At 42.9% G+C, this 25,692-nt stretch overlaps 2 protein-coding genes across 4 annotated transcripts in view; both read right to left on the reverse strand.

Moving 5' to 3' along the window:
• The window catches only part of tyrobp (transmembrane immune signaling adaptor TYROBP), a 62,898-nt gene extending 40,913 nt beyond the window's left edge, over positions 1-21,985 (reverse strand). Inside the window, exons 1-6 of one of the 3 annotated variants that reach the window (XM_069894620.1) lie at positions 21,761-21,985; positions 15,704-15,724; positions 14,552-14,743; positions 11,121-11,243; positions 9,364-9,410; positions 4,850-7,591 (exon numbers count right to left, since the gene is read on the reverse strand). In XM_069894620.1, coding sequence (XP_069750721.1) covers positions 7,529-7,591; positions 9,364-9,410; positions 11,121-11,243; positions 14,552-14,743; positions 15,704-15,724; positions 21,761-21,806 — 492 coding nt within the window. In that variant the 5' untranslated portion in view covers positions 21,807-21,985 and the 3' untranslated portion in view covers positions 4,850-7,528. Of the gene's footprint in view, positions 1-4,849; positions 7,592-9,363; positions 9,411-11,120; positions 11,244-14,551; positions 14,744-15,703; positions 15,725-21,760 lie in introns of those variants that run through there. The other 2 variants (XM_069894621.1, XM_069894619.1) reach the window with 2 other exon arrangements.
• Positions 16,844-18,898, reverse strand: LOC138741637 (piggyBac transposable element-derived protein 4-like). Its single transcript, XM_069895985.1, has one exon. The coding sequence runs from the start codon at positions 18,896-18,898 to the stop codon at positions 17,321-17,323; it is 1,578 nt and encodes a 525-aa protein (XP_069752086.1). The 3' UTR covers positions 16,844-17,320.
• Positions 21,986-25,692: the final 3,707 nt, after the last annotated feature.

A 25,692-nucleotide genomic window follows, 5' to 3' on the forward strand; every position in this document is an offset into this window, starting at 1 on the left:
GCAAGGTTAACATAGTGCTCTATACTAGCTCTGTCACTAAACATCTAAGATCTGCCTTAACAGTAGTACACACTTCAAGGAGAACCATGGCCAAACATCTGCTCCATGGAGATGCATCACCACCTGCTGTTATTGCTGCCTTCAATTATCAATGGAAATGTTTAACCAGGTCGTTGGCCTGTGGATGGTAAGCTGTAGTGTGAATACGGGTAGTGTCCAAAAAGATCAGCAAGAGCTCAGAACAACACCAACTCAAACTGAGACCCTCAATCCATCGAAATAGTGACCGGTACACCAAAAGATGGAATCCAACAATCCACGAAACCCCTAGCAGAGATATCAATGATAGGAACGGCCTCCTACCTCCTGGTAGTCCGCTCTTCACACAAAAGCAGATAAGTATATCCCCGAGAAGGCTGAAGTGGGCCTACCAAATCTAGGTGCACGTGCTGGAAATGGGAATCCAGAACAACAAAATCCCCCAGCTTAGATTTTGTGTGTCTGGAGACTTTAGACCGTTGACACAGAAAACAGGTCCTTGGCCACAATCCAACATCCTGATTAACAGAGGCCAGGTAAAATGTTCTGTAATTAGTTTGATTGATGCTCTTCTACCAGGATGCAATAGATTGCCAAGAGATTCAAAAATCTCCCGCCTCATAGCCACTAGCACATAAAGCCTAGGCCTTTCTCTGGACAAATTGCAGACTAACCTTTCAACCCATTTATCTGGAATCACATCTCGAAGATGGTGATCAGAGTTGATCCAGCGATATCGAATGGGATTGGTGTGATGTGCATGAGCCAGGGTGGTGAAATTGATGGCAGTAGTTGTTTGTAAGGCAGGGTGTTGGCCACAGTATTCACTTTACCTCAGTTGTGTTGTATGTCCAATGAAAATTGTAGGATGAAGTCCAAGGGCTGAATCTTTCTGGTTGAGTAGAAATGTGTGTTTGTACTTGCAGAGTGTGTCTGTATAAATGGAGAAAGGTCGACCTTACAATAACAAGCGGAAATGTTTCACTGTGAGATAGAGAGCCAAGAGTTTTCAACCAAACATACTGTACCTTGCCTGAGCCGATGACAGCTTGACTGAAAAATTGGCGGAGGTTCTAATTGCCCATGGACTCATTCTAACCCTGCTCCCACAGCACTGACATCTGTGGTATGAGAGAGCAAGACATTGGGCTTTTGATGTACAAGCATAGTGGCATTCGCAAGTGAAGTCTTCATATCGTTGAAAGTACACACAGCATCATCTCCCAAAGTTAATGGTCTTTTGGATACGGACTTATCAAATCCTTTTAGTAGATTAGTTAGGGGTAATAGAGATGCTGCAGAATTTGGCAGTGATAGAAATTCATCAGGCCTTAAAAACATTGCAACTGGTCAAACATAACATTGGGGTCACAACACTGATTTACCACAGCATATAAACAAATAAAGAATACAGTCACTCATTTCTTTCAGCCAGAGTTGACTTTCTTTTATTATTCACTAGACACAGCTCCCCAAAACACCACTCAGCTAAACTCCTCTAACCTTCTCATTGGCTAAACAGGTGATCCTGACACTCTCATTCTCCTCCTCCTCCTCATCTGCCTGAGATTCCTCACCCGTCTACTGACACAACTGTGACAAATTCTAGAAAGGTGAGTTCCCTGTTCTGATATATTCCAGAATCCATTATTGCAGGAGATGAGAAAGTTGTTTCAACACAGAGAGGGTTCAGTGAAAAGGAGAATATTTAAAAAAAAAGTTGAGAGCAATGTTCAGATTGTTCCAACGGGGAGTGAGTGAAGGGAGAGAGTGAGACAAAAAGAAAGATGTCGTAGTATTTGCACTTGAATCATAGACTAAGATGAGTATGATAACATGATATGTATAAATGGAAGGACAGCAACATGCTACAGTACCAGTGCAGGGAAGGGCTATATAACAGTTCAGGGTAAGGAAGGTGTACAAAATCAATGCATTATGAATATTGTGGCATAGAATCCATACCGTTATCCTGTCGAGTCAAGGAAGGAACATTCATAACCAGCAAAGCTTCAACTATTGAATTAAGTGCCCCTGGGCAGGATGGGATGCTGGAAGAGATGTTATTAAGTATTTTACCCAAATATTAAAGCAAAAGCCTATTTTATTTTACCTTTTTCTTCAGCTCCCTTCCCTGTGATTTAGCATCTGGTTTTAATTAATACCTTCTACAGTTGACAGATTGTCAGTTTGTTTCAAATGCTCTCAGAAGACTTGAAAATTTCTAGAGGTTGTACCATGGAGAGCATTCTGGGTGGTTGCATCAATGTCTGGTGCCAATGCCCAGGACAAGAAGAAAATTCTGGAGGGTTGTTAACTCATCCTGCGACATCACAGGCACCAGTCTTCACTCCTTCGAGGACATCTACAAGAAAGCAGCCTCTATCCTCAAGGACCCCCTCCACCCAGGCCATGCCCTCTTCACTCTGCTAACATTAGGGAAAAAAGGCACAGAAGCCTAAAGATGAGCACTCAGTGGCACAAGGACAAATTCTCCTCTGCCATCAGATTCCTGAATGAACAATGAACCCCAGACCCTGCCTTATTTTGTCTTTTTTTTATTTTTCTTGAAATATTTTTTTATTTTATAAGGTGGTTTATATAAATGTTTGCACTGTGACTGCCATAAAACAACAAATTTCATAACATGTTCATGATAATAATTTCTGATTCTCCTGTTTATTTTTAGGCATGTAGGTTTATAGATGAGGCTTGAGGTTGTGGCCTCAGGTTGTTATCAGATGTTCAGAAGAGCAATAATTGGGAAAGCTTCTGGCACCAGCCCAAACCATCTCTCCACTCAATCCCCACTTCCAGGAATTAATCCAATTGAGAATTACATGTAGCAGATTCTTTGAGCAATGATCTGGAATTCACATCCAATTAATTTTTAAATAATTGTTTATAACAATGTGAAAATAAGGGCTGGGCAGGCTATCGTCAACCAGTCTGTTCATGACTGTACAATTCTGCTCTGCTCCCAAATACCTTCACTCACTTTAGATCCTATTTATTAACAGTTTGACATTCTGTGTTGAGAGTTCCAGAGAGATTCAGAAGCCTTTGAGTAAATCCTTTACTCTTGGAGTGTAAGATCTGATTCCCGTGATTTCTGTTTCAATTGCCTTTGGTTCTGGATTTCCCAACCCAAGAAAACATCTCATGTGCAAACAATGAGGTGCTGGGGGAGTTCAGTGGGTCAGCAGCATCCATGGGTCAACATGGCCAATGTCTCACGTTGAGACCCTTTATCAAGACTCTGTACAGGGGCCACGTCTGAAGCATTGACTGACTATGTCGACCCATGGATGCAACCTGACCCATTTAGTTCCTCCAGCGGTTCAAAGTCTGCTCAAGATTCCAGCAGCTGCACTCTTTGTGTTTCTCTATCTTCTCATGAAATCGCCTCCCATTTTTCTAACTTTGGAGGGATTATCGACTTTGTCATTGATTGGTTTTTTTTTAATTCCTGATAATATTACCCTGATTCAATGATCCTAGGTATGTTTAATAACCTCAGTGTTAAGCAACCATGTGGCTGCTTTTCAAAAATCCAAATTAGATTAACTGGTTTTCTTATTTATGCCCCTCATTTCAACCAAAAGTAACAGTAGACATCATAGGTTTATGATTCTATGAAATAAACCTTTGTTGACTTTTCCCATTAACTTTCCAAGGGCCTGATCACCATTCTCTATCGTCGTAATTTATTAACATCTGGTATCAGGCTCAATTACTTAGTTTTGGGTTTTATCTTTCCTGAATAGCTATATTAAGGTTGCTACCTCCCAGTCCATATGACCCTTCTAACCCCTAAAGCATTCCTACAGGTCAAAAATGATGGAACTGCCATCTCTGCAAGTTAGTAATGGCAGTTTGAATATTTGGTGAGGTTTTACAGATGTACAAAGCTGAGGGGGAGTGAGATCACACCAATCACTGAGTCCCAATGGCTGATAAGAATGTTACCTCCCACACAGACATCTGGTTGTATATCCAGGTGCCCACATCATCTTCACCTTCTTCCTCTTCCTGATGCCTGCATCAGAACATGCAGGCAGCCTTCGACACATGGTGTTGGGCTAATGTGGAGCAGAGAGTACATTTGTGCAAATGGAATCGGTGTTTCTCATCTTTTTTCACCAACCACAATCAAACTTGTATTTCAGGCAGCATGAGGGGGCTGAGGGCTTTAGTTGTGTTTCAATGGAACTTCATCATTCACAAATATCTCAGTCTGCCATTCAACTGAATTTGGATCATTTACAGTTGGATTTGGAGGCTGGACTCTAATTTAGAATCAGGAGGTTTATGAAGCAAAACACAGATACTTTGCAGTTAATTGCAGGCTGTGATACAGTGGTGAAGCAGCCTTGTGGTTTCCGCAATGCTTTTACAGTGGCAGCAATTGGGAACAGGGTTCGAATCCTGTGCTATCTGTAAGGAGTTTGCACATTCTCCCCGTGTCTGCACGGGTTTCCTCCCACCCTTCAAAAAGTACCAGGTCAATTGGGTGTCACAGGCTCGAGGGCTGAAAAGCCCCGTTACTGTGCTAAATGTCTAAAAACATCAAGGGAGTGACATGCAGAATGATGGATACCCAGTTCTGATTTTCTGGATGGAATGTAACAAAAGGACCTGGAATGGTTAAATACAGAAAAAGAAAACAGGTGAGAGTGTTACAAACAGAAATCTAATCTGTGAGGTCTGGTGATTTGTATACAGAATATATCCAGCTTCTGAATTTTGCTTGCAATGCCGTGAAACATGCAGTTCCAATCCCACTTCAGTAGTAAACTGCAGAGACATGTTGAAATAACAAGTATTTTATTTCATCGTTCTTGATTAACAAACAACAAATGAAGAATTGATTGCAAAAATAATCAGTAACAAGATGTCATATTACGAAGCAGGACAAGAGAATTAGTCACCAACGATAAAGTTCAATGTGCCTGATACATGGGGTAATTTTAACTTCTGGTGATGGTGTAAATTTGGGTCATATCACATCCCCTAGCAAAAGTCTACATATCTTCCATCTTTAATCACAAAAATATAATAAACAGAAAGAAAATATATGAGAGAAACAATTCAGGCCCCCCATCTTATCCCTTAAAATAGAAACACAAGATCCCATCTCAGTATTCAACACAACATCTTGCCTCCATTTAGTATTCTAAGCAGTGCTCAGATGTTAAGCTTGCTGGTGTCATCCCTACCAAAAGGTTCATCTGGCATTTGTCTAATGCGAATTGAACCAAATAATTTGCACACACAATTATTCTTATCGTCAGTCCTCTACATGGGTGCAGACACATAACTGCTTCCTGTACATCATTGAGAGCCACCGTTGCTCACAAACATACACCAAATATAATCTAGTGCTGTACTAACAGGTTAAGCTGAAAAAGGCCATGTAAATCCATGATACAGAGTAAAACATGAATGTTTGCAGATGCCATCATTGAAGTAAAAACTCAAAGGTTGAGAAACACAGCAGATCAAACAGTATACTTTATATAGCAAAGATAAAGCTACATAAACCTTGATGAAGGGCAGCATGGTTGGCATAGCGGTTAGCACAACACCTTTAAAGTGCCAACAGGGTTCAAATCCTGCGCTGTCTGTAAGGAGTTTGTATGTTCTCCCTGTGTCTGCGTGGGTTTTCCCCTGGGGGGGCTCCAGTTTCTTCCCACCATTCGAAATGTACTGGAAGTGGAGATTAATTGGATGTAAATTGGGCACCCCAGACTCGTGGGCCAGAATGGCCTGTTTCCGTGCTATATATATATATAATATATATATTTATACACATACATACACACACACACACACACACACACACACACACATATATATATATGTGTGTGTGTGTATATATATATATATATATATATATGTATATGAACTCTTAAAATTTTTAAACTTATATATACAAGTCCTGAAACATTGGTTATGTATCTTTACATTAAATATCTATAGCACCGGTACAGAACCACAGTGAATGGGGAGCAGAGACAGCACTCCCGTGGGGTCTAATCACCCAAATTGACTGCCATTAACTCCGTACAGGCTTTGAACAGCCCATTAAAGGAGCTGATGGTAGTTTTATTTAAAATCCCGCAACCACGGAGTCTGCGCCCAAAATGGCGGCAGATTCCGGGGAAGTGGAGGACTGGTGCAGGATACCAGAAAATGGGAAGGCCACACCCCCATCTGAGAAGAAGAAGCAGAGAAGACAACGCACAGGGCGGTGACCATGGCAGCGGATCAATGAGGGGTTCTGCAGTTGAGGAACCCACACAGGCGGTGGGCTGCTGGTGACTTGAGGTGAGGAACCCCCGGAGGCTGTAGGCTGCTGGAGACTGCGGTCAAGGGACTCACACCAGGCTGAAAACTGCTGGAGAATGGTTCAAAACTGACTGAAGGGGAACCAGGTATTGGAATTGGGATGCGAGAGGATGCCGAAGGCACTGACGGGTTCCTAATCATTTCGGAGGTTCTGATCTGGAGCTCAGTTTGCCGAAGGTTTGGACTGGACTGTGTGTGGTTGAAGAGACTGCAGGAGCACTGGTTACAAGACAAAATACTGAAAGGAAGAAGCAAACTGCTGAAGAAACTTGGTGTGCCAAGCAGGCCAAAAACCAAAACACCAACCATTTATTTGCCTCCTCAGTTGATGGTCGAGTTCCTTCAGCAGTTTGCTTCCTGGTTCAGATTCCAGCAACTGCAGTCCCTCATGTCTCCAAAATTTGGAATATGCTGGAAATTTGAAATCAAAACTGAAAATGATGGGTGGCACATAGTAAAAAACTGTTAGTTATACAGTTATACCTGGCATTTTCAAAAGCTTTAACAACAAAGACTAATGAGGGTGGGTTTCATGGTATAAATTTAAATGCAATTTTTAAATGTTTTAAAATTTAGACATACAGCACGGTAACAGCCCCTTACAGCCCATAAACCTGTGTCCCCCCAAATACACTAATTTATCTCTAAACCCCGTACTTTTTTGGAGTTATATTGTTTATTTCACAATGCAAAATTAGAAGCAATAGCTCAAGCATATACGCAATCACCCCTGTGAAATTGGATGAACAGTTGTTTGTACACACAAAAGGGATTACATTCACAGGGCATAGGGCAGGGCTTGGTGGGCGTGAGTCTATTAAAAAATATCCTCATTGCCCTGCTCCTGGGCCAAACCTCCAGATAACAGCTGCGCATCCCAGCTTTCAATTTTGGTCCCGGTATCCCTGGAAAAGGAGCCCATAGTGTCCACAGGTCAGCTTGAAGCATTTAGCAACCAGTGCGCATGCCACATACTACAGTATATCTTTGTCACCAGGAATAACATTTTAATTTTAAAAAATACTTTTGTTTGCAAAATAGCTACATAGAAAAGCAATCCTTTTTTTTAAAGAAAGCAAAGCAACTAAACACTATATGTGCTCGGCTAAAAGATTTAGAATCTCAGCTGAGTGCATTTTTATATTTTCAGGCGTGGAGCAAGCTGGGTATATTCAGAGCTCCCTCTACGCTGTCCAAGATCCTGAAAAAGAACATGGTAGCATTATTGCCCAGATTTCAATAAAAATCCAATGATTTTCGTGTCATCCCTCCCCCCACCCCCGACAAGGGAATTCCATTTGCCCCTCATATTTCTGGTTGCTGCATCAGGGGAAGGATGAGAAGGAACAAGGGAGGTACTTCTGAGGACATCACTGTGTGGTTTGCAGTTATGAGGAGGGGGCTGATTTCTTTGGAACAAGAGCAACTGAAAGAGATTTGGGTACCTGGCACAAATCAGGAGGAGTGGGTTCATCATGAGACCTTGGTCAGAGTGATGGACCAGATGGGCTAAATGAACTCTAGATGATATCACAAATATTCAAAGAGACCTAGAAAGGAGGAACAGAAAGAAACTGTCTCCTTCAGAGGGGAGATTAATAACTATAGAATAAGTCAGTGGTTCTCAACCTTTTTGTTTCTACTCACATAACACTTTAAATATTCTCTATGCTGTAAGTGCTCTGAGATTAGAAAGGGATTGCTTAAGGTGGCATGTGAGATGGAAGGAAAGGTTGAGAATCATTGCTCTAGACCCAATTGTTACTGAAATATTTTGCTTGAGAAAAATTATCATTGGCCCATTTCCTTTGAAGTTATGAAACCGTGCACATAACGAGTCAATTAGATATGATTAAAACAGTGGTTTTCAAACTTTTTTTTTCCACCCACACATCACCTTAAGGAATCCCTTACTAATCACAGAACACCGATGGCATGGGGAATACTTAAAGTGGTATGTGAGTGGAAAGAAAAGGGTTGAGAACCATTGGAATAAGTCTTTAGGTAATTGGTGAGCGTTGAGAAAAATTCTTCACCCCAAGGGCAGTAGTGGGGGGCAGGAAGGGTGAAAGACTCCAGAACTCCTTGCCTGACAGTACAGTGGAGGCAGATATTCTTGTATAATGTTGAAGTCACCTGAATGAGTTCTTAAAGAATCACAAAGTTACAAAGCAAAGGACCGAGAACTGGGAAGTAGTTTTAATCAAAATAGATCAGTTTGCCTGAGAAATAGTGGACAAGATTATCCCCTCTCAGCCAGAAATCTCAACACCTGATAAATTTCTGACTTTGCTGAAAATCTCATTCGCTACATTGGATCTGAATTGCAAAATTATAGCATCACAGTCTCAGCTCTCTGCACAATGATATCTACAGTCCACCCATCCCAGGAACAGGACAGTTAACAGACTGCCCCAAGAAGGACAATTATTCATATCCATCTTTTAATTAACATATTTAGCAGATGTCTGGAAACAGATTCCCTGTTTCTTCGTCAACCTTTATACACCAATAGAGCATGTTGTAAAACCTTAGCCTGCAGTTTTCACAAGATATGCAAATATCTCCTCAGTGGAATATATTTCAAGGTTTTGCCTACATTCCCACTAACTACCTCTAATCAGTTGGGCATACTTAGGGTTAGACCCATGGGGGATTAAGCCATGCTTTCTCAACCATAAAGGCAGCAAACCATCAGATGCTTCTCCTTTGTGTACATGGTTTGATTTCTCCCACTTACTGATAATCTAATCTCTCACACATGTTCATCAACACCCTAGCTGATTCTTCTACCCCTTGCCCAAGGGTGAATGGACTCTGGAACAGCCAGGAGGAATAAATTTGGTCATAGGAAGAATATTCAAACCCCATTCAGTCAGTTGCACAATGCTTCATATTCATTGCCTAACCAATGCACAGAGCCCAAATTCAGTTAAGGCATGAGTGTCGATGATAACTGTTGGATCTCCTTACCTGATAAAGATCATTGTTGAGAGGAACAAGGCTTTGCTTGTCAGAAGCTGGAAGAAAAGCACAAGGAAAGGAGTATGAGTGTTGAATTTATCTAAGGTAGGACCAATGCCATAGCTGCAGAGAAGCCCTGTTATCAGAATGCATGTTTGATTTATTTACTGCTATTTAGAAAAAGGGAGTGATACCATCAGTGTTGAGAGTTATTTACTGAAGAAACATCTTAATGTGCAGTAATACCAGCAATCAGAGAGCCTTCTAGAATGTTGGCCTCTGTCACAGGTAATTCAAAGCAAAGAACTTGAAGTATAGTTGGAAAGAGTTTAGGTCATACCCGGAGGCCTGTGGATCATATCTCTTAGGTTGGCTCTAGAAAGGAACAGTGGGAAATCATCCAAAGGATATTGTTCATAAATATGGAGCATGAGGTCTGTCTGCAAGATCTCAGCTTGTATTTAGTTCAAGGAGCAACTTCACTGAAGCTAGCAAGCAACTCTCATTCTACTGATGAGGAAACTAGAATAAAGTGATTGTCTTTGAAATTAACCAGACATTTGAGAGGAAAATCAAAGAGCACTTTTTCCACAAGGCAGAGTGGAAATCTGAAATGTTTTCTCCCAAAATACTGTGAATTCCATAGGTCAATGTAATCTTTCAACCAGAAGTTTTTGATCCCCTAAGGGGATTGCAGTATCCAGTTGTTACAAGATCCAGTTTCAGATGACAATCCTCATGCTTTTCAGTCAGATGGTTGCAAATTCAAGATTCACACCAGATGGTTAAGCACAGATATCCAAGTTGTTTCACTAGTTTGGGCATGAAGGACTACAGACACTGTTAGCTGTCTCAGCTAGATATTGATCATAGATAATGAATTACATGTGTTCAGTTCAGCTACTAAAAGAATTACAAGTTCTCTCACTCTGGCTGGATTGAGAGGCTTTTTATATGTAATGGCACCAACACCTACTACTGTGGGACTGTTTACAAATAGTCAGAGCACACAGGCAGCCAGGAAATTGCTTTGACTTCTCAATGTATGGCTTTTTGTGGAGGCCAATGGATTACATTAAAATTTGAAATTTAAATTTAGACATAGAGCACGCTAACAAGCCCTCTCACCCATGAACCCATGCCACCCAATTAACCTACAACCCCTGTACATTTTGATGAGTAGAAGGAAACCAGAGCGTCCAGAGGAAACCCACGCAGACACAGAGAGAGCATAATGTACAAACTCTTCACAGACAATGCCAGATTCAAACCCTGGTCACGGGGCTGGAACAGCTATGCTATACTAATCGTGCCACCCATGTTCAGGTTGGTTTGGGTTTCAGTAAACAAGTCCTTGTGCACGGGGGTGGGTTCAGGTTTGCTGTGGACAGGTAGAATTCTAAATTTATATGCTCTAATGGCTCCTTTTGTAAATGCAGAATGTTACTGAAGTGACATGTTTCAATTCTTCCATTGAGTTCAGGGAGCTGATCCCACCAGGTGTGAGGATGGACACAGTGATGTGGCTCACTACATCTGCACCAAGTCAGAGAAAACTCAGCCAGGCTTTTACGTCAACCAATAACCATGGTTGGGATATGTACATGTTTGTAAGTAGGGCATAACTCCACCATAATTGACAAGTAATGTATTTCCTTGAGAACAAAAGTTGGTCAAGAATATAAACGCCTTATACATAATAGAAGTAGAAATAGATTGAGAAAATCAGGGCAGAGGTCATTAGAATGAAAAAATTAAATGGTAACCTTTTCCCTTGTTCGAAGATACCACACAGTAAATGGCCACAGCAAGAAAGACAGTGGCAATAAGGTCTCCAACCACAATCCCGGAGATAGTGTGGGGGTCCAATTCTACACAATTCTTACAAACTGAAATCAAACATAGGAGAAAATGGGTCAAAAGTTTATTTTTAACAGGATACCATTTTTAAAAAATCTTATTGTTCCTATACCTTGTGGGAAGCAGATGACCTTCTTTCAGGATTCAGCCAGTGCTGAATTGGAGAATAAAGCCATGATTATGTCTTTCTTCTGTCTTGAAGAAACTTCACTATTCCTTTAGCTCCCATCTCAACGTTTCAAACAGGAAGTTATTGTCAGGTAACAGGGGCATAGAGCATGGAACACTACAACACAGTACAGTATAGGCCCTTTGGCCCTCAGTGTTGTGCTGACCCATATATTCCTTAAAAAATAGTACTAAATCCTCCCTACCCCATAACCCTCTATTTTTCTTCCATCCATGTTCCAGTCCAGGAGTCTCTTATATGCCCCTAATGTTTCAGCCTCCACTGCCATTCCTGCCAATGAATTCCATGCACTGATTACTCTGTGTAAAAAGAAAACTTACCCTTAATGTCTCCCCTAAATTCCCTCCCCTCACTTTATACTCTGATGTTTGCTATTCCTGTCCTGGGAAACAAGTGCTGACTGTTCACCCTATCTATGTCTCTCATCATCTTGTAGACTTCTATTAAGTCTCCTCTTATTCTTCTAGACTCCAAAGGAAAAAGTCCCAGCTCTGCTAACCTTGTTTCATAAGACAACATCTTGGTAAATCTTCTCTTCACCCTCTCCATAGCTTCCACATCCTTTCTGTAATGAGGTGACCAGATCTGCACACAATACTCTAAGTATGATCTCACCAGAGATTTGTAGAGTTGCCACAAGACTTTTCTACTCTTGAATTCAATCACCCTATTAATATAGCCCAGCATCCCATAGGCTTTCTTAACTATCCTATCAACCTGTACGGTGACCTTGAGGGATGTATGGATTTTCACTCCAAGGTCCCTCAGTTCATCCACACTCTTAAGTAACCAACCACTAACCCTGTACTCAGCCTCTGGTTTGTCCTTCCAAAATGCATCACCTCACACTTATTACATTAAATGCCATTGGCCACTTTTCCGCCCAACTCTAAATCCTGTCTATATCCTTTTGTAACCTTCAACAACCTCCAGCTCCATCCACAACTCCTCCAGCCTTTGTTTCATTCGCAAACTTACTGACCCATCCTTCCACCTCTTCATCCAGATCATTGATAAAAATCACAAAGAGCAGGAGTCCCAGAACTGATCCATGTGATACTCCACTAGTCACTGACCTCCAAGAAAAATACTTTCCTTCCACTATTACTCTCTGCTTTCTATCTGCAAGCCAATTTATTTTAACCACACAACTAAGGTTCTATCAGTGTCAGTGCCGGGGTGGTGGGGGGGGGGGGGGGGGGAGAGCAACCGTGGGCATTGCCCCCTCAAGTGAGGAGCTGTGTCCCCATATAGTCATGGCCATAGCTTGCCATCAGATCTTCCCCAACCCTCCCATATCACTGACATGCATCAAGCGTCAGTAGCATCTAGTGACGCTTGGCGCAATAAAAACAGTGCCTCTGCCTCCTGCATGGGGGGATGGTGTGCACATCCATCAGCAGGTAGGTCCCAGCATCCAACAGAACTCCCCCCTCCCCTGAGTGAGTTTGAGCATTCTATTGTGCCCCCATCTAACATGCTAATGCCCCCCGCTACCATTCATCCTAGCGCCGACCCTGGGTTCCATGGATCACGACTTTCTGAACAAATCTCTCATGGGGGACCTTGTCAAATACCCTATGGATCATGACTTTCTGAACAAATCTCTCATGGGGGACCTTGTCAAATACCCTATGGATCATGACTTTCTGAACAAATCTCTCATGGGGGACCTTGTCAAATATCCTATTAAAATCCATGTAAACCTCATCTACCACCTTACCCTCATCAATTTATTTTGTTAACTTCTCGAAAAACTCAATTAGGCTCATGAGACTCGATCTTCCCCTCACAAAGCCGTGTTAACTATCCTTGAGTATCCTGTACTTCTACAAATGCTCATAGATCCTATCCTTAAGAATCCACTTCAATTGTTTGCACACCACTGTTGTAAGACACACTGGTCTATAATTCCCAGGATTATTCCTCTTAACTTTTTTAACAAGGGGACTATGTTTGCCATTCTCCAATCCTCTGGCACCTCCCCTGCATGTATAGAGGACTCAAAATTCATAGCTACTGCCCCAGCATTCCCTTCCCTCACTTCCTACAGTAACCTGGAGTATACTGCATCTGGCCCCAGACACTTATCAATCTTAATGTTTTTAAGAAGACACAACACTTCCTCTTCCTTAATCTCAACACTGTCCAGCACACAAGTGAAAATCAAAGCAAAATATTCATTTAAGACCTCCCCAACCTCCTCCACCTCCAGGCACATGTGCCCTCCTTTATCCTTTAGTGGCCCCACCTTCATTCTTGTCATCCTTCTGTTCTTCACATACGCATAGAATGCCTTAATCCTACAGGCCAAAATCTTCCCATGCCCCCTTTGACCTCTCCTAAGTCCTTTCTTAAGCTCTTTCCTGGTTACCATATATTCCTCATGAGCCCTTCCTGTTTCCTTTATGTAACATATGCTTCTTTCTTCCTCTTGACTAGTTGCCACACCTGTTCCATCAGCCACGGTTCCCTTTTCCTACCATCTTTTCATTGTCCCAGTGGGACAAACCTATCTTGAATCCAGCACAAGTGGTCCCTAAACATTCTCCACATGAGTTATGTGCTTTCTCCGTTGAAAATCTGTTTCCAATTTATTCTCGCTAGTTCCTGCCTCAACCCACAGTAATTAACTATTCCTCAATTAAGCGCTTTTCCATTTTGTCTGCTCTTATCCTTGTCCATAGTTCTGCTAAAGCTCAAGGAGTTGTGGTCACTCTCACCAAAATGCTCTCCCACCGGGAGGTCTGCCACCTGACCAGGTTCATTACCCAGAATTGGACCCAGTATGGTCCACATACCATGTCAGGAATCTTTCTTGGACACACCTGACAAATTCAGCCCCATCTGCTGTAAGGAGGTGCCAGTTAAATGTAAGAAAAGCAATACAGTAAAACCCCTGTTTTCTGGAATTCAAGCAAACAGCAAAATCGAAGAAGATAAATAGGTAAAAAATACATACATTTAAAATTGGAGCACCTCCGTGTTACTTCACCAATCATGCAATACACAATCTCAAGCAATCAGAAGATACACTTATCTGTCGCCTACCAATCCCCATAAGTGCCAGATACTGGAGGTTTTACTGTACTGACATAACGAACACCACTTATCTCTTCAAATATTACATGCATAAGATTAACTTACGTTTAACAAATACAAAAGTGGAGAACCTCTTTTGGCCATCACTGCAGGTATATTCTCCAGAGTCGGTGTCTGAGAGCGCTGTCAGTTTCACATTCCCATTGTCCATTTTCCCTGAATAGCTCACTCCATCCTTCTCCCATTCTCCAATATTTGGACACTCCAAAGTGATTCCACCGGACATTTCCTTGACCACTGGGGATGAAGCACATGGAAGTGACCAGCATACTGACAGTCCTATTGACTGGAAGTTGAACTCCCTGCCAGAATTCGAAGTCTGATTCTCAACTAAAATTTTCCCTCAGCTTTTCTTTTGTCTCTCCACATGGGTGAACAAGCATAGTGTAGAATTCAGGCATAGAAGAGAAGCCAAGAAGTAAAAGGAAAAGAAAGCATCTTCTAGCTGCTTTTTAACACTAGATAAATTTGCAAGTTGAGATCTCAGAATAATCTTGTGTAACTGAATTCTTAATCTGATGATTTGTGGCTGGCACTAGATATAATAACAATGAAGGTAACAAAACTGTCAGAAAAAGAAAACTCGATCACTAAGATCCTTTGAGAACTAGGATTCCGTGTCTTTGAATAGAACTGAGGGCAGTTTTACATTTCTCGAATTTTTAAAACTGAATTCAAACTGGCCTTCGGGCACACTGCTCTAGAATTTTCATAATATTTTATAATATTCTATTATTCTAGACTGCTAATAAATAGTCTCTTTTGGTATTCAAGAATAAACAGGGAAGCCACCGTTCTGCATCTGAAAACTTCCGGTCAGGAAATTGGATTAAATTTCTGAGTCACTTCCTTTCTCAGGTCACCAAATAGAAGTTCGGTGAATTGTGTATTTAATGCTAGGTATTATTCTTACACCTATATTTCTGATTGGCAAGCTCTGTAGCAAACTCAGAGGGAAGTGGCAAACAAAGATATAATGAAGAACTGGACAGGAGTCATTCTGACAGCTTGACATAACAGCAAAGGAAGGGCAAGAAATGAGCCACCTGCTCCCTTATCCAAGAGGTCGTGATAGGTGCAAGAAAATCAAAATGTAAAAAAAATTAAAGACTGTGGGAAACTGAGCACAAATCCTAACCTTTCATATATCCAAGTTATTTTTAATCCCAACAATAATAATAAAAAAACACATCTTACCGATCCTTTCTTGAGAAGACCCTGAATAAAAAGAAATTTAAGAAGTCAGTTATACAGGACAGCACCTATCTCATAAACATTGACAGCAATGGTATTGGGTGCATTTACTTACACACACACACACACCTCTGCTGGTGTAACTTCCTTGGATGTGAGCAAAGTCCTTTTAGGCAATGCAACCCGACTAGTTTCTCTTTTCTCTTTCCTTTCTTACTTTTATGCTGCAAGAATATAGACCTCAAGCCGATCTTGGAATTCCGACAGATGTTACCCTCCTACAAACAACTGATTCTGTGGTAAGTGTGCTACAAGTTGGGCCACAAAAGTCTACAAATAAGACCTGAAGTTTGGGCTTGTGCTGGCAACTTTCTAAGCATTCTGTGTGTTGTATGTGAAAAAATAAATATGAAATTTTAAGAGATAAGCAAAGCCCTATAGCCATACAAAATCATTCTTAAGATCTGGTATTTTTATTCATTGAGTAGTCTCTGAAGGGGGAAAATGTTACATGTAGCCTAGATTGTTTTATTGCAAATGGTGCCATCATTTCCCTTTGGACAAAAGGTTTGTGCTAGTGAAAGTTTATTTGGGAACAGATATACAAGAAGTTCTCATGGAACTTTACCTGAAAAAACCATCACCAAACATCCAGGAAAGAAAAACAATAATTATTTCATTAACTACATGTTAGATTCTTCCAGCTTTAAAGCAAGCAGATCATAATGGCTTAATGTAACATAATGTACGTGTCCACATCAGGTGGCACAGAAGATCATTTGTAGTTCAAATGGAACATGCAAAAACATTAAGGTTCCTTTATCATATCCAAGTTGTCCTTCAAATTACATCAAATGTAAACGATGCTCACATATTTAAACCTGATTTACATCTTCAAAGACTGAGTAAAATTGGGAGACCTTCATAAGATGAATAAAGTATGGGAGTCAGTATGCCAATGTTGTGCATTCTTAATTCATATCTTCCATTTCACCCTCAAGGGAGTCAATGCAGCGGTATTTAGGAGTCAGGCCTGCTGGAAAGAACAGCTTCATCTTAGCACCTACACATCATTCTGACCCATAACCAGGGCTCTCTACTTAGGATTACACCAAGCCTATCTACACAAGAAATCAGCATGGTATTGTAGAAAACCGCGACAAAACTTGAATATTTCAGGCAGGGAGTGAATAGTTTGTTGTGTTCCATCAAGCGAGGTATTTCCCATCTCCTAACCTAGACTTTTATAACTAAGAACTGCAAGCCTTAAAATGAATATTTTTTTTGTTGTGCATAGCTGAAGCAACATTTAGAAGCAAGTTCGACGTTCACAGGTTACTGTCAGGTCTTTTATAGAGGGAGTTCATTTCTAAGGGGTTGCCTCTGATCTCTGAGGTGATTGATGGGCAGAGGGAGGGTACATGCATTGTGGCCACATTGGAACCCACTTAGAATTGCCCGCATCTTTCAAAGCAAGTGAAACCCAGGAAGACCGGCCACAGAATCTTGAGCTCAAAGAGAGGAACAACTTTTGCTCGAAGGCCTTGTCTGATTTATTTTCCCAGTCCTGGAGTATTGCAGCAGTCGTGGAGCAACAGTACAGGCTGGCCGGCGTGATGTTTAAGGAAGTGATCGATGGTAATCTTTGAAGCAACTGATTCTGCACAGAGGCACTTGGCAAAATTCGCACTTGAAGGACGTCTCCACTGATCTGCCAGAGACGGTTTTGCGCTTCCACCGCGAGCACTCTCGGCACACTTTCTTGCGCCCCTCTATCTTCACCATGTTGTGCGCACTCGGGTTGCAGAAGGCCGCTTGGTATCTGGGGTCCACGGACAGGGGCAACCTGTCTCTCCCGCTCCCTCGTGCTGAGTAATCCCCACGGAGCAGCTTGGCCAAAGCTGTGCGGTAGCTGAGGTGGTCATAACGGATGGGCAGGGGTGGGTCATGAGATGAAATCTTGAAAATAAGCCAGCCATTGACAATGGTAATATTCAATGAGAACCACAAGAGACATCTCCACCACTTTTTGGAAGGACGGCCTACAGGGTAGTAGCTTCTCAGTTGATCGGAAATATCAACACCCCCCATGTACTTGTTGTATTCCATCACAGCCTGAGGTTTGACTACCCCCGAGTTTGCAACCATCCTGGCATTTTGGTTGGTTGACAGGGTTGCGACTTGTCTCTTATCTTTCCAAATGGTTAACAGTAAGGAGGCTTTCTGGAAGAACCTAACTTCACCCTGTTTCTTCAGCTTCGTTTTCCTGGCTTCAGTGGAGATGCCTCGACGGTGGAGGTGCGTGGTGCCACACGCCCGTGTCCCGTGCTCCTCCAGGTGCTCCAGCAGAACGGGGCTTGTGAAGAAGCGGTCAGAGTAGACGTGGTGCTGGCGGTGGAAGTAGGGCTGGCAGAGCTCCATCACCACGTCGTGCCCCGTACCGTGTGGCGACTCCGTCCTCCGCCGTCCCGTGTATATGTTGAAGTTCAGGCAGTAGCCGGTTGCAGCTTCACACAGCATCCACACTTTCAGCCCCCACTTGGTCGGCTTGGCAGGGGCGTACTGCTTGAAATACAGCCGTCCTTTGTAAGCAACCATGGCCTCGTCGACACTCAGGTCGCGGCGCGGAAGGTAACGTTGGCCAAAGAGGGAACGCACGACCTCCATGAGGGCTCGGACTTTGTACACTGGGTCATGATTGGGGTCGGACTTGGGCAGAGCCCACCTGTTGTCTCGCAGGTGAAGGTATTGGCTTATTTTCCAAAACCTGTCCCTGGACATGGCCGAAGTGATCCACGGGCAGCGGAGGGCGGTGTCCTGGCTCCAGTACAGAGAGATGCGAGGCAGTTGTTTGATGCCCATCATTATGTTGATAGCGAAGAAAGCCTTGATTTCCTGGGATTCCGTGGGAATCCAAGACGGGTCCCTTTTGCCTGCTTTCTCTTGGCACTGTACAGCGTAGCGATTGGTTTCCTCAGCTATGGTGTCGAATAGAGTGCTTGGCCAAAGTAAACTGAAGTAATCCAGTGGACTGGCAGTGCTCGGGAGCTGGTGCTGAGGACCCGTGGGCTCGGCGAAGGCCGGTACATGAATCTCTTCAAGAGTGGAAGTCCAATCCACATCCTGACGCCCCTCTTCCTCGCCATGAACGGGCAAGCCTCTCTCCTCAAAAACATTCACACCGCTCTCAGGTTCCATTACAATGTGAAGGTCCAGAGTCAATTGGAATCTTCTTCCCCAAACCGGTTCCTTCATTGACAGAACACATAACATTTTCTAAAATATTGTGCTGTGGGGAAAAAAAAGATGTAATAATGAAATGTTAATTAGATCTTTCTAATGCCCCCATGCTAGTAATCAGTTTACGAATTGAGGGTGAAGGATCCTGCAAATTGTTCTTGTTTCTCTCAGACAGTTGTAGGATGTGTTCAGCTAGACAATGGAATAAAAGCACATAGTCATAGTGGAAAGGGGGAGTGATGGGCACAGTGGTCATCTGGAACTGGCTCATTCCCTCCCTGGTTTCTTCCTATACCTCAGAATATAAACGTTGACGTTCTATTTTGGAGAGGTCAAAATCAAGTAAGTTTCCCTGTTGGTATCCAAAGATCCACGGACCTGCCATGTTAATGCTCCTTGACCTGCTGAGTATTTCCAGCACCCTTATTGGCTTCTCTGGCCACCTTCAGGAGTGCTGATGCTTCTGTGCTGCACACGTGCAGAACTTTCTCTGCTCTTTCTTCTCCCAACATTTCTTCCCAGAGACCAGGAAAGTGTTTCCGTTGAATCGGGATGTTATGCCGTGGATTTCATGGGGTCCAAAGTCAACGATGACGACTCCCACATTCATTTCTACCCGACTTCATTGTGGTGGCTCTGTCCTGGCAGCGAGACGGGGCATAGCCAGGAAACAGGGAAGAAGACTCTGAGGCGTTACCCTGATCCTACCAATACAGTGATTTTTTTTTGGATGATTGGTACAGCATTACTAATTACAGCATAATTGGTTAGATGTTGTTGAGTGCGTTGCAACGTGGGGATGCTTTTGGTGTGCTCATCTGCTAAGACCAATGTCACTTGCCTCCAATTGTTTATGCCAAAGCATGATAAAACTGAGATAACCGTGAATATTGTGGATCGACGGTTACCAATTCCTGCCCTCTCCCGAGTCTGCAGGACACCAACTCTCTCCCCTTCATGGTACCAATGAGCCAGATGATTGTTAATAGAAATCTGGGGGCTCACAGTGACCATGATATTAAAAAAAAAGTTTTATATTTCTAAACCGCTGAATTGGATTTATCTCGTATTTTGATTATTAACCACAAAACCTTGCCTCTATTACATGGCTGAATTACAGAATTATTACAGCACAAAAAGAGGCCCCGTGGATCTGTACGACAGCAATAAACTTACCCCAATCCCTCATCCCACCTCTGTTCTCTCGCCAATTCCTTCCAGGAAGACACTTAACTAGGTCCCGCTTCTAAGCTACCACTGAACCAGCCTCCATTTCTGCCTGAGAGTCCATGTCACAAACCATCCAGTCACTAAAAGAAAATCCCGTCTCAGTTGATCCATTTAAACCATCTTCATTTTCTGTCCCCGAGTTCTTGATTTTATAGAGTGAGTGGTATCTTTAGCAAAGTATGTGATTGGGCGACGCCATGTGCTGAGCAGAGAGACTTCCCTCGGAACAGCCAAGCACTGGGAATCGGATGGGGGCGGGCGGAGGTCGGATCTGACAGGGAGATTATACTACGCAGGCGCACCGGGCGGTGCCCCGGAGGATCCGAGAAATCGTGCCCGAAGCCGGGTCCGGAGCACGCGGGGCGGGGCGGCGCGAGGCGTGTGCGCAGGTAATGGGTTATTCCGTGCCAAACCCAGAACTGGCCAACCCGTCGTATTGGGTATACGGGTGAAGTCTTTCATTAAAAGAAACACGATTGCAAACAAGGGCTGCAGCCACGGTGGGTGTCAGTTAACATGTGAGATTTACTGTTCTCAAACCTGCATGGACAGCTGTGGGTTGAGCTACTTTTCAAAGAAGGATATCATTCAGGACATTTATTTTGCACCGTAGTCATGAAAATTAACATTAAAAGACAGATCCGAGGAGATGCAATCAAAGCAAATTATATAAAATGCATTTTTTTTAATTTAAAAAATCGATTGACCAAACATTTTAATTCGGTGAAACGGTTTTTAAATTTGCTGGGATAGTGCTTTTTAACCACAACAGGTTTTCTAAAAAAGTGTAAACTATTTCAAGAATCGGACGATTGTCATCAACCCGGTACGTGCGCAAGGTTTAAAATGCAATTAATTTCTACCCTTGAGTGGTTTTGCACATGTCTGAATTGTTGTTTCATTTCATTTTATAAAAGTTCATAACTTTCTGCAGCTTCGTTCAGGGTGAGAGTTTCACTACGCGAAAGCCGTGCTCGGGACGGTCGGAGCAAACCGCGGAAAGTGGGAGAAACGCCGCGGGTCAGGCAGCATCCAGGGAGAAACACGGTTCCTCCACGGGGACCAGTGGCGACCCGCCGAGTCCCTCCCGCTTCTCATGGTTTGCTCCAGACACCTGCCGCTGCCTTCCTCCGAACGTTTTCTGGCTGGAAGTTGCTTCACACCCGGCAGCAAGAAATATATCACAACCTCCCCTGAAACGGAACCAAATGTGAAGCTTCAATTCTCAATCCTTCTCCTTCTTCTAAATGGAAAGTAAATTCGGATTGATGGCGAAAATGTGGCTTTTAGTTCGTGTTCAGTTTGACATCTCACCTACCCGAGGCTAACTTCAAATATATTCCTACATTTAAACGACTAAAGCACAGAGTGAACCTCCCTCATTGGTCACAATTTTAATTTTACAATTTCAGGGCAATGATAAAATGTGCAGTAAATGTGTGTCGACATGCCTTCAATAGTCAGTGAACCATATTTTGTATTTAAGACGGCCCTGTGGTTGTTAAATTGAAGTGAAGCCGATGCAGTTTGACGGTTTTGACATTAATTGGACAAACCCTCCCCCGGTAGATTATAAAACGTTGATCTTACCGAAGAACAAGCCCATTACCAACACCAGGCTCTTGTCAAGTTGCATCTTTCCGATCCTTTATGAGGGGGGGGAAATCAATAATGGGTTATCTTACTGCAAGGACTGTAATAATCTTTCCGACGAGGTGGTGGAGTGTGAGGACACGGACGGTCGCTCGACATGGGGCTGAGGACGCGCACCTCACTGCAAGCCCCCACCCCCCTTGACATGCACAAGAGGAAATGGGGAGGCTTCAACGACTCCAGGCTCCACAGCAGACGTGATCGCGGCAGTGGGACCTGCTGAAGGAATTCTTACAATTTTGATTATTTTACATTGAAGACACCTGAAATTGAAAAGAATCAAACCTAAAATAACGTCAACATTGACGCCGAGCTGCGGATACACCGATATACCGAGGCTCCCAAGCGCCAGCCGTCTGTTTTAAGGAGACATTTGCTCTTTCATCCTTCTGTTCGGTGCGAGATCACGGTGTGGCGGCCAGTGTTAAACCAGTGTTAACTGCTTGGCCACTTGCAGCCTCTTCTCATTGTCCAGTGCTGAGGGGACCTGACTCGTCAGGTCGCTCGATGCCCCACTTGGGTGCCACGGGTTTAAAGGAAGGAACCCCTATATAAATAAATAGAGCCCTGTGGGCAAAGGTTGCAGGCCAGATCCACGAGGATGTTGCTGGGAGAAGAGGTGTTAGGAGGACGACCGTGGAGACTGGGATTCTTTTCCCTGGAGTGTACGATGTTGAGGGATTATCTTGTACAAGTTTATGAAATCACGAGGGGCATAGATGAGGTGGATGGTCTATTTCCCAGGTTAGTGAAAACAATTACGTGTGTGATTTAAAGGGGATCTCTGAGGGCAACGTTTTCACACAGCAGGTCATGGTGGAGGTGCAAACAATTGCAAGGTCCATTGATAGGAAAGCGTGAGAGGGAATCTTGCTAAATGCAGGAAAATGAAACTAGTTTGGGGAGGTAATCAACAAAATGGGCTGAAAGGCCTGTTTCTGTGCTCAACCACTCATCCGAATCAGTGTTTTTGCTTCATTAAGACCTCCTCGCACTCTTCTCCAATCAACCCCATTAATATACTTTTTAATTCTCTTCTCAATCATGGCTGCCCAACCTAACCTTTAAATGCTTGTTATGCTACTCAAGTTAACTACTCCCAATGAAAGTCTATGGTGCTGAGATATTTCTCTTGAATTTCCTGTTGGATTTACCAGGAAATCTTGTATTCAATGGCCCTATTTCACCGACATAGAAATATCCTAACCATCTACTCTGTCATGCCTTTGCACAGTTTATATCAGGCAATTTCATAGCCTGTTCAATCTGCCCTCATTTACACTAGCTAGCTGCTACCCTTATGAATGGATGATGCTGTAAAAAAAATCAGTTCTTGAAAAGCCTTGTTGGAGACTAACAGCCCTTGTGTTCTCTCTCATGCACTCTTATTCTTGAAGATAAGTCAAAAGATGAACATCATAACTTTATCACCATCTAGAATAAGCTCCTCAGGCATCCTGTGAAGTAAGTAATGCTCATTAACCTTTCTCTCACTCACTGGAATGTGAAACCACCACACAATGGCTATTGTCACATTTGCCTAACCTTAGGAAGCTGTAGATAAGGCCAAGGGAAAAATTTATCCTGACTCTGAAGAAAGCCACAATCTAATGGAAGGCAAATTGATTCTCCTAGGAGATTTAATGTCAGGATCAGAAAGGATGCAAAACCCTGGGTGGGAGTATGGAAAGTTAATCTGATTGGAGACTGAGTGCTTGGAGTGCAGTTTTGTTAAAGCAAACATTCTGTTTCATCAGAGAAACATGGAGAAGACCTCAAGGCTCATGGCAGAATCAATGAGGTCTTCTGCTATTTACAAAGTAGGGAATTAAGGGATATGGGGAAAAGGTAGGTCGGTGGAGATGAACCTATCAGAACTTTTCCTTAATGACTTGATTGTTTTATTGTCATCAATAGAGGATGAGCAAATGTAAGTTCTTGGGAGTCACTATCTCGGAAGATCTTTCCTGGAACCAACACACCAATGGCATCATGAAGAAAGCCTCTACTTCCTCAGGAGTTTGCGGAGGAGCTAGTGGAGTTGTTCAAGTGAACCCGGTACGGACTTGAAGGGCCGACATGGCCTGTTTCCGTGCTGTAAACAGTTATATGGTTATATGGTTATCTAATCAGCCAGGATCACATTGAATGGCAAAGCAAGCTCATTGGGCCAGATGGCCTACTCCTATTTCTTATCAAATCTAGATGCAGCACCTATTAGATTATATCATCATCTGAGCATGAGAAAGCAGGGATACCTGCATCACCTACACCATTATGGGAACCAATGACTTTGGACTGACTAGCCAACTCTATCATCTCCATTAAGTTATCAAGACCTTGCAGGCAAACTGATGACCTAAATCAATCAGAGTTGCTGAGTGACCTTAAAGTCTGGACTGCCCCCAAGTTCACCATTATCGCGACACTTGAGGTTCCTTCCAAGGGGCGATGGGAACAATGAGCTAACTAACTTCAAATGTAAGTTACTGTGGGATTGGAAACTCCACCATGAGTGCAAGGGAGAAAAAAAATCTAGCCCTATAGGCACTGAAGACAGAAACCCCATAATCTGATGACTGCTAGAGGATGGAAGGAACACTGGAGGTCCTGTAACTTGCTGGTAATTATAACAAGTGGGGATTCTTCAGGACACTGAATACCAGCTATGGCTTAAACACCCAATAGGCCAACATGCAGATACCAAGAATGAGGCAAGCTCCTCAAGGACAGAAATAGTTCTATAGCCTTGACCTTGTTCTTGCTACAAGATTCTTAGCATCATGTCACAGCAAATGATTCATTTTAGTCTCACCACCACAAGTGACCATTAATTAAAAAAAAACATACACTACTTGAGAGTGAGAGCAACATGTCAGGAGCAGAAGGCATTCCTGCTACAGTTTGAAAAATTGGGGGAGAAGAACTTCAGCCACAAATTCACAACCTCATATCTCACATCTCGGAAGCTGAGGTTGGTACCAGGGATCTTCAGAGATGGTCCTGACCATCAGATCATCTCTGATTATAATTATCACAGAGAATCATCAGCCACAGGGGAAGAGATTGCTTTGTCAACCACCTCCTCCTGGTGGCTAACCATCTGCTCTGCAGTGTGAATGTCATCATGTATTCTAGAGGCACAATGGACAACAGAAATACAGGAAGCTGCACCAATTATTTTACATCCTGTTTTAATACCGCATGAAAACATTTTAATAGGTCAGTCAAGAGGGACTGTTGAACAACCTCAAAATTAGCTGCCCTCATCCATTTGTGTCCATTTAACATTTGCTTCATTATGGTGTGCAGGCCATTATTTTAACCAATGGGTCCCACAACCACCCCAACCTCACTGTAGAGGACTGTTAAGCAAGGCTGTATTATTGTCCTAATGCTTTGAGTTGAAATTTCTTGCTGCTGTGCTGCATTTCACCAACAAATTGCCAGGACCACTCTGCACTGTGAGGAGAGCAAGAGGCTTCCAATTATGTGGCTCCTCAAAATGTTCTGAATCCCTTTTAAAAAGTACCTTCAGAACTGTATCAACCATAGTAATGAGGAAACATAGCAGCCAGTTCATGGAGAGCAAGATCCATACCTACAACAGCACAATAGGTGGCTATTTTATTAATGCTAATTGAAGGTGGTATTGGCCAGGCTACCAGGTAGAAATCCCTATTGTTCTTCAGAATAGTGACATAAACAGGGAAAGTGGAGCATACATTAGTTTAATGCCTCTTTTCAAACACAGCCACAGAGAAATCATTCTTCAGAACCTCTGGTGAACTGCTGTACTCCTGATTACCTGGTTCCGCCCTTGTGGTCCCTACCTCTTTTGACCCGTATAAAGCCTCTAACACCTTGAC

Source organism: Narcine bancroftii, chromosome 8 (assembly GCF_036971445.1).
Source record: "Narcine bancroftii isolate sNarBan1 chromosome 8, sNarBan1.hap1, whole genome shotgun sequence".
NCBI classification, from domain to species: Eukaryota; Metazoa; Chordata; class Chondrichthyes; order Torpediniformes; family Narcinidae; genus Narcine; species Narcine bancroftii.

Bases quoted from the DNA above. Each gene is read 5' to 3' on its own strand.
- LOC138741637 (XM_069895985.1), bottom strand. From the start codon at position 18,898: ATGGAACCTGAGAGCGGTGTGAATGTTTTTGAGGAGAGAGGCTTGCCC.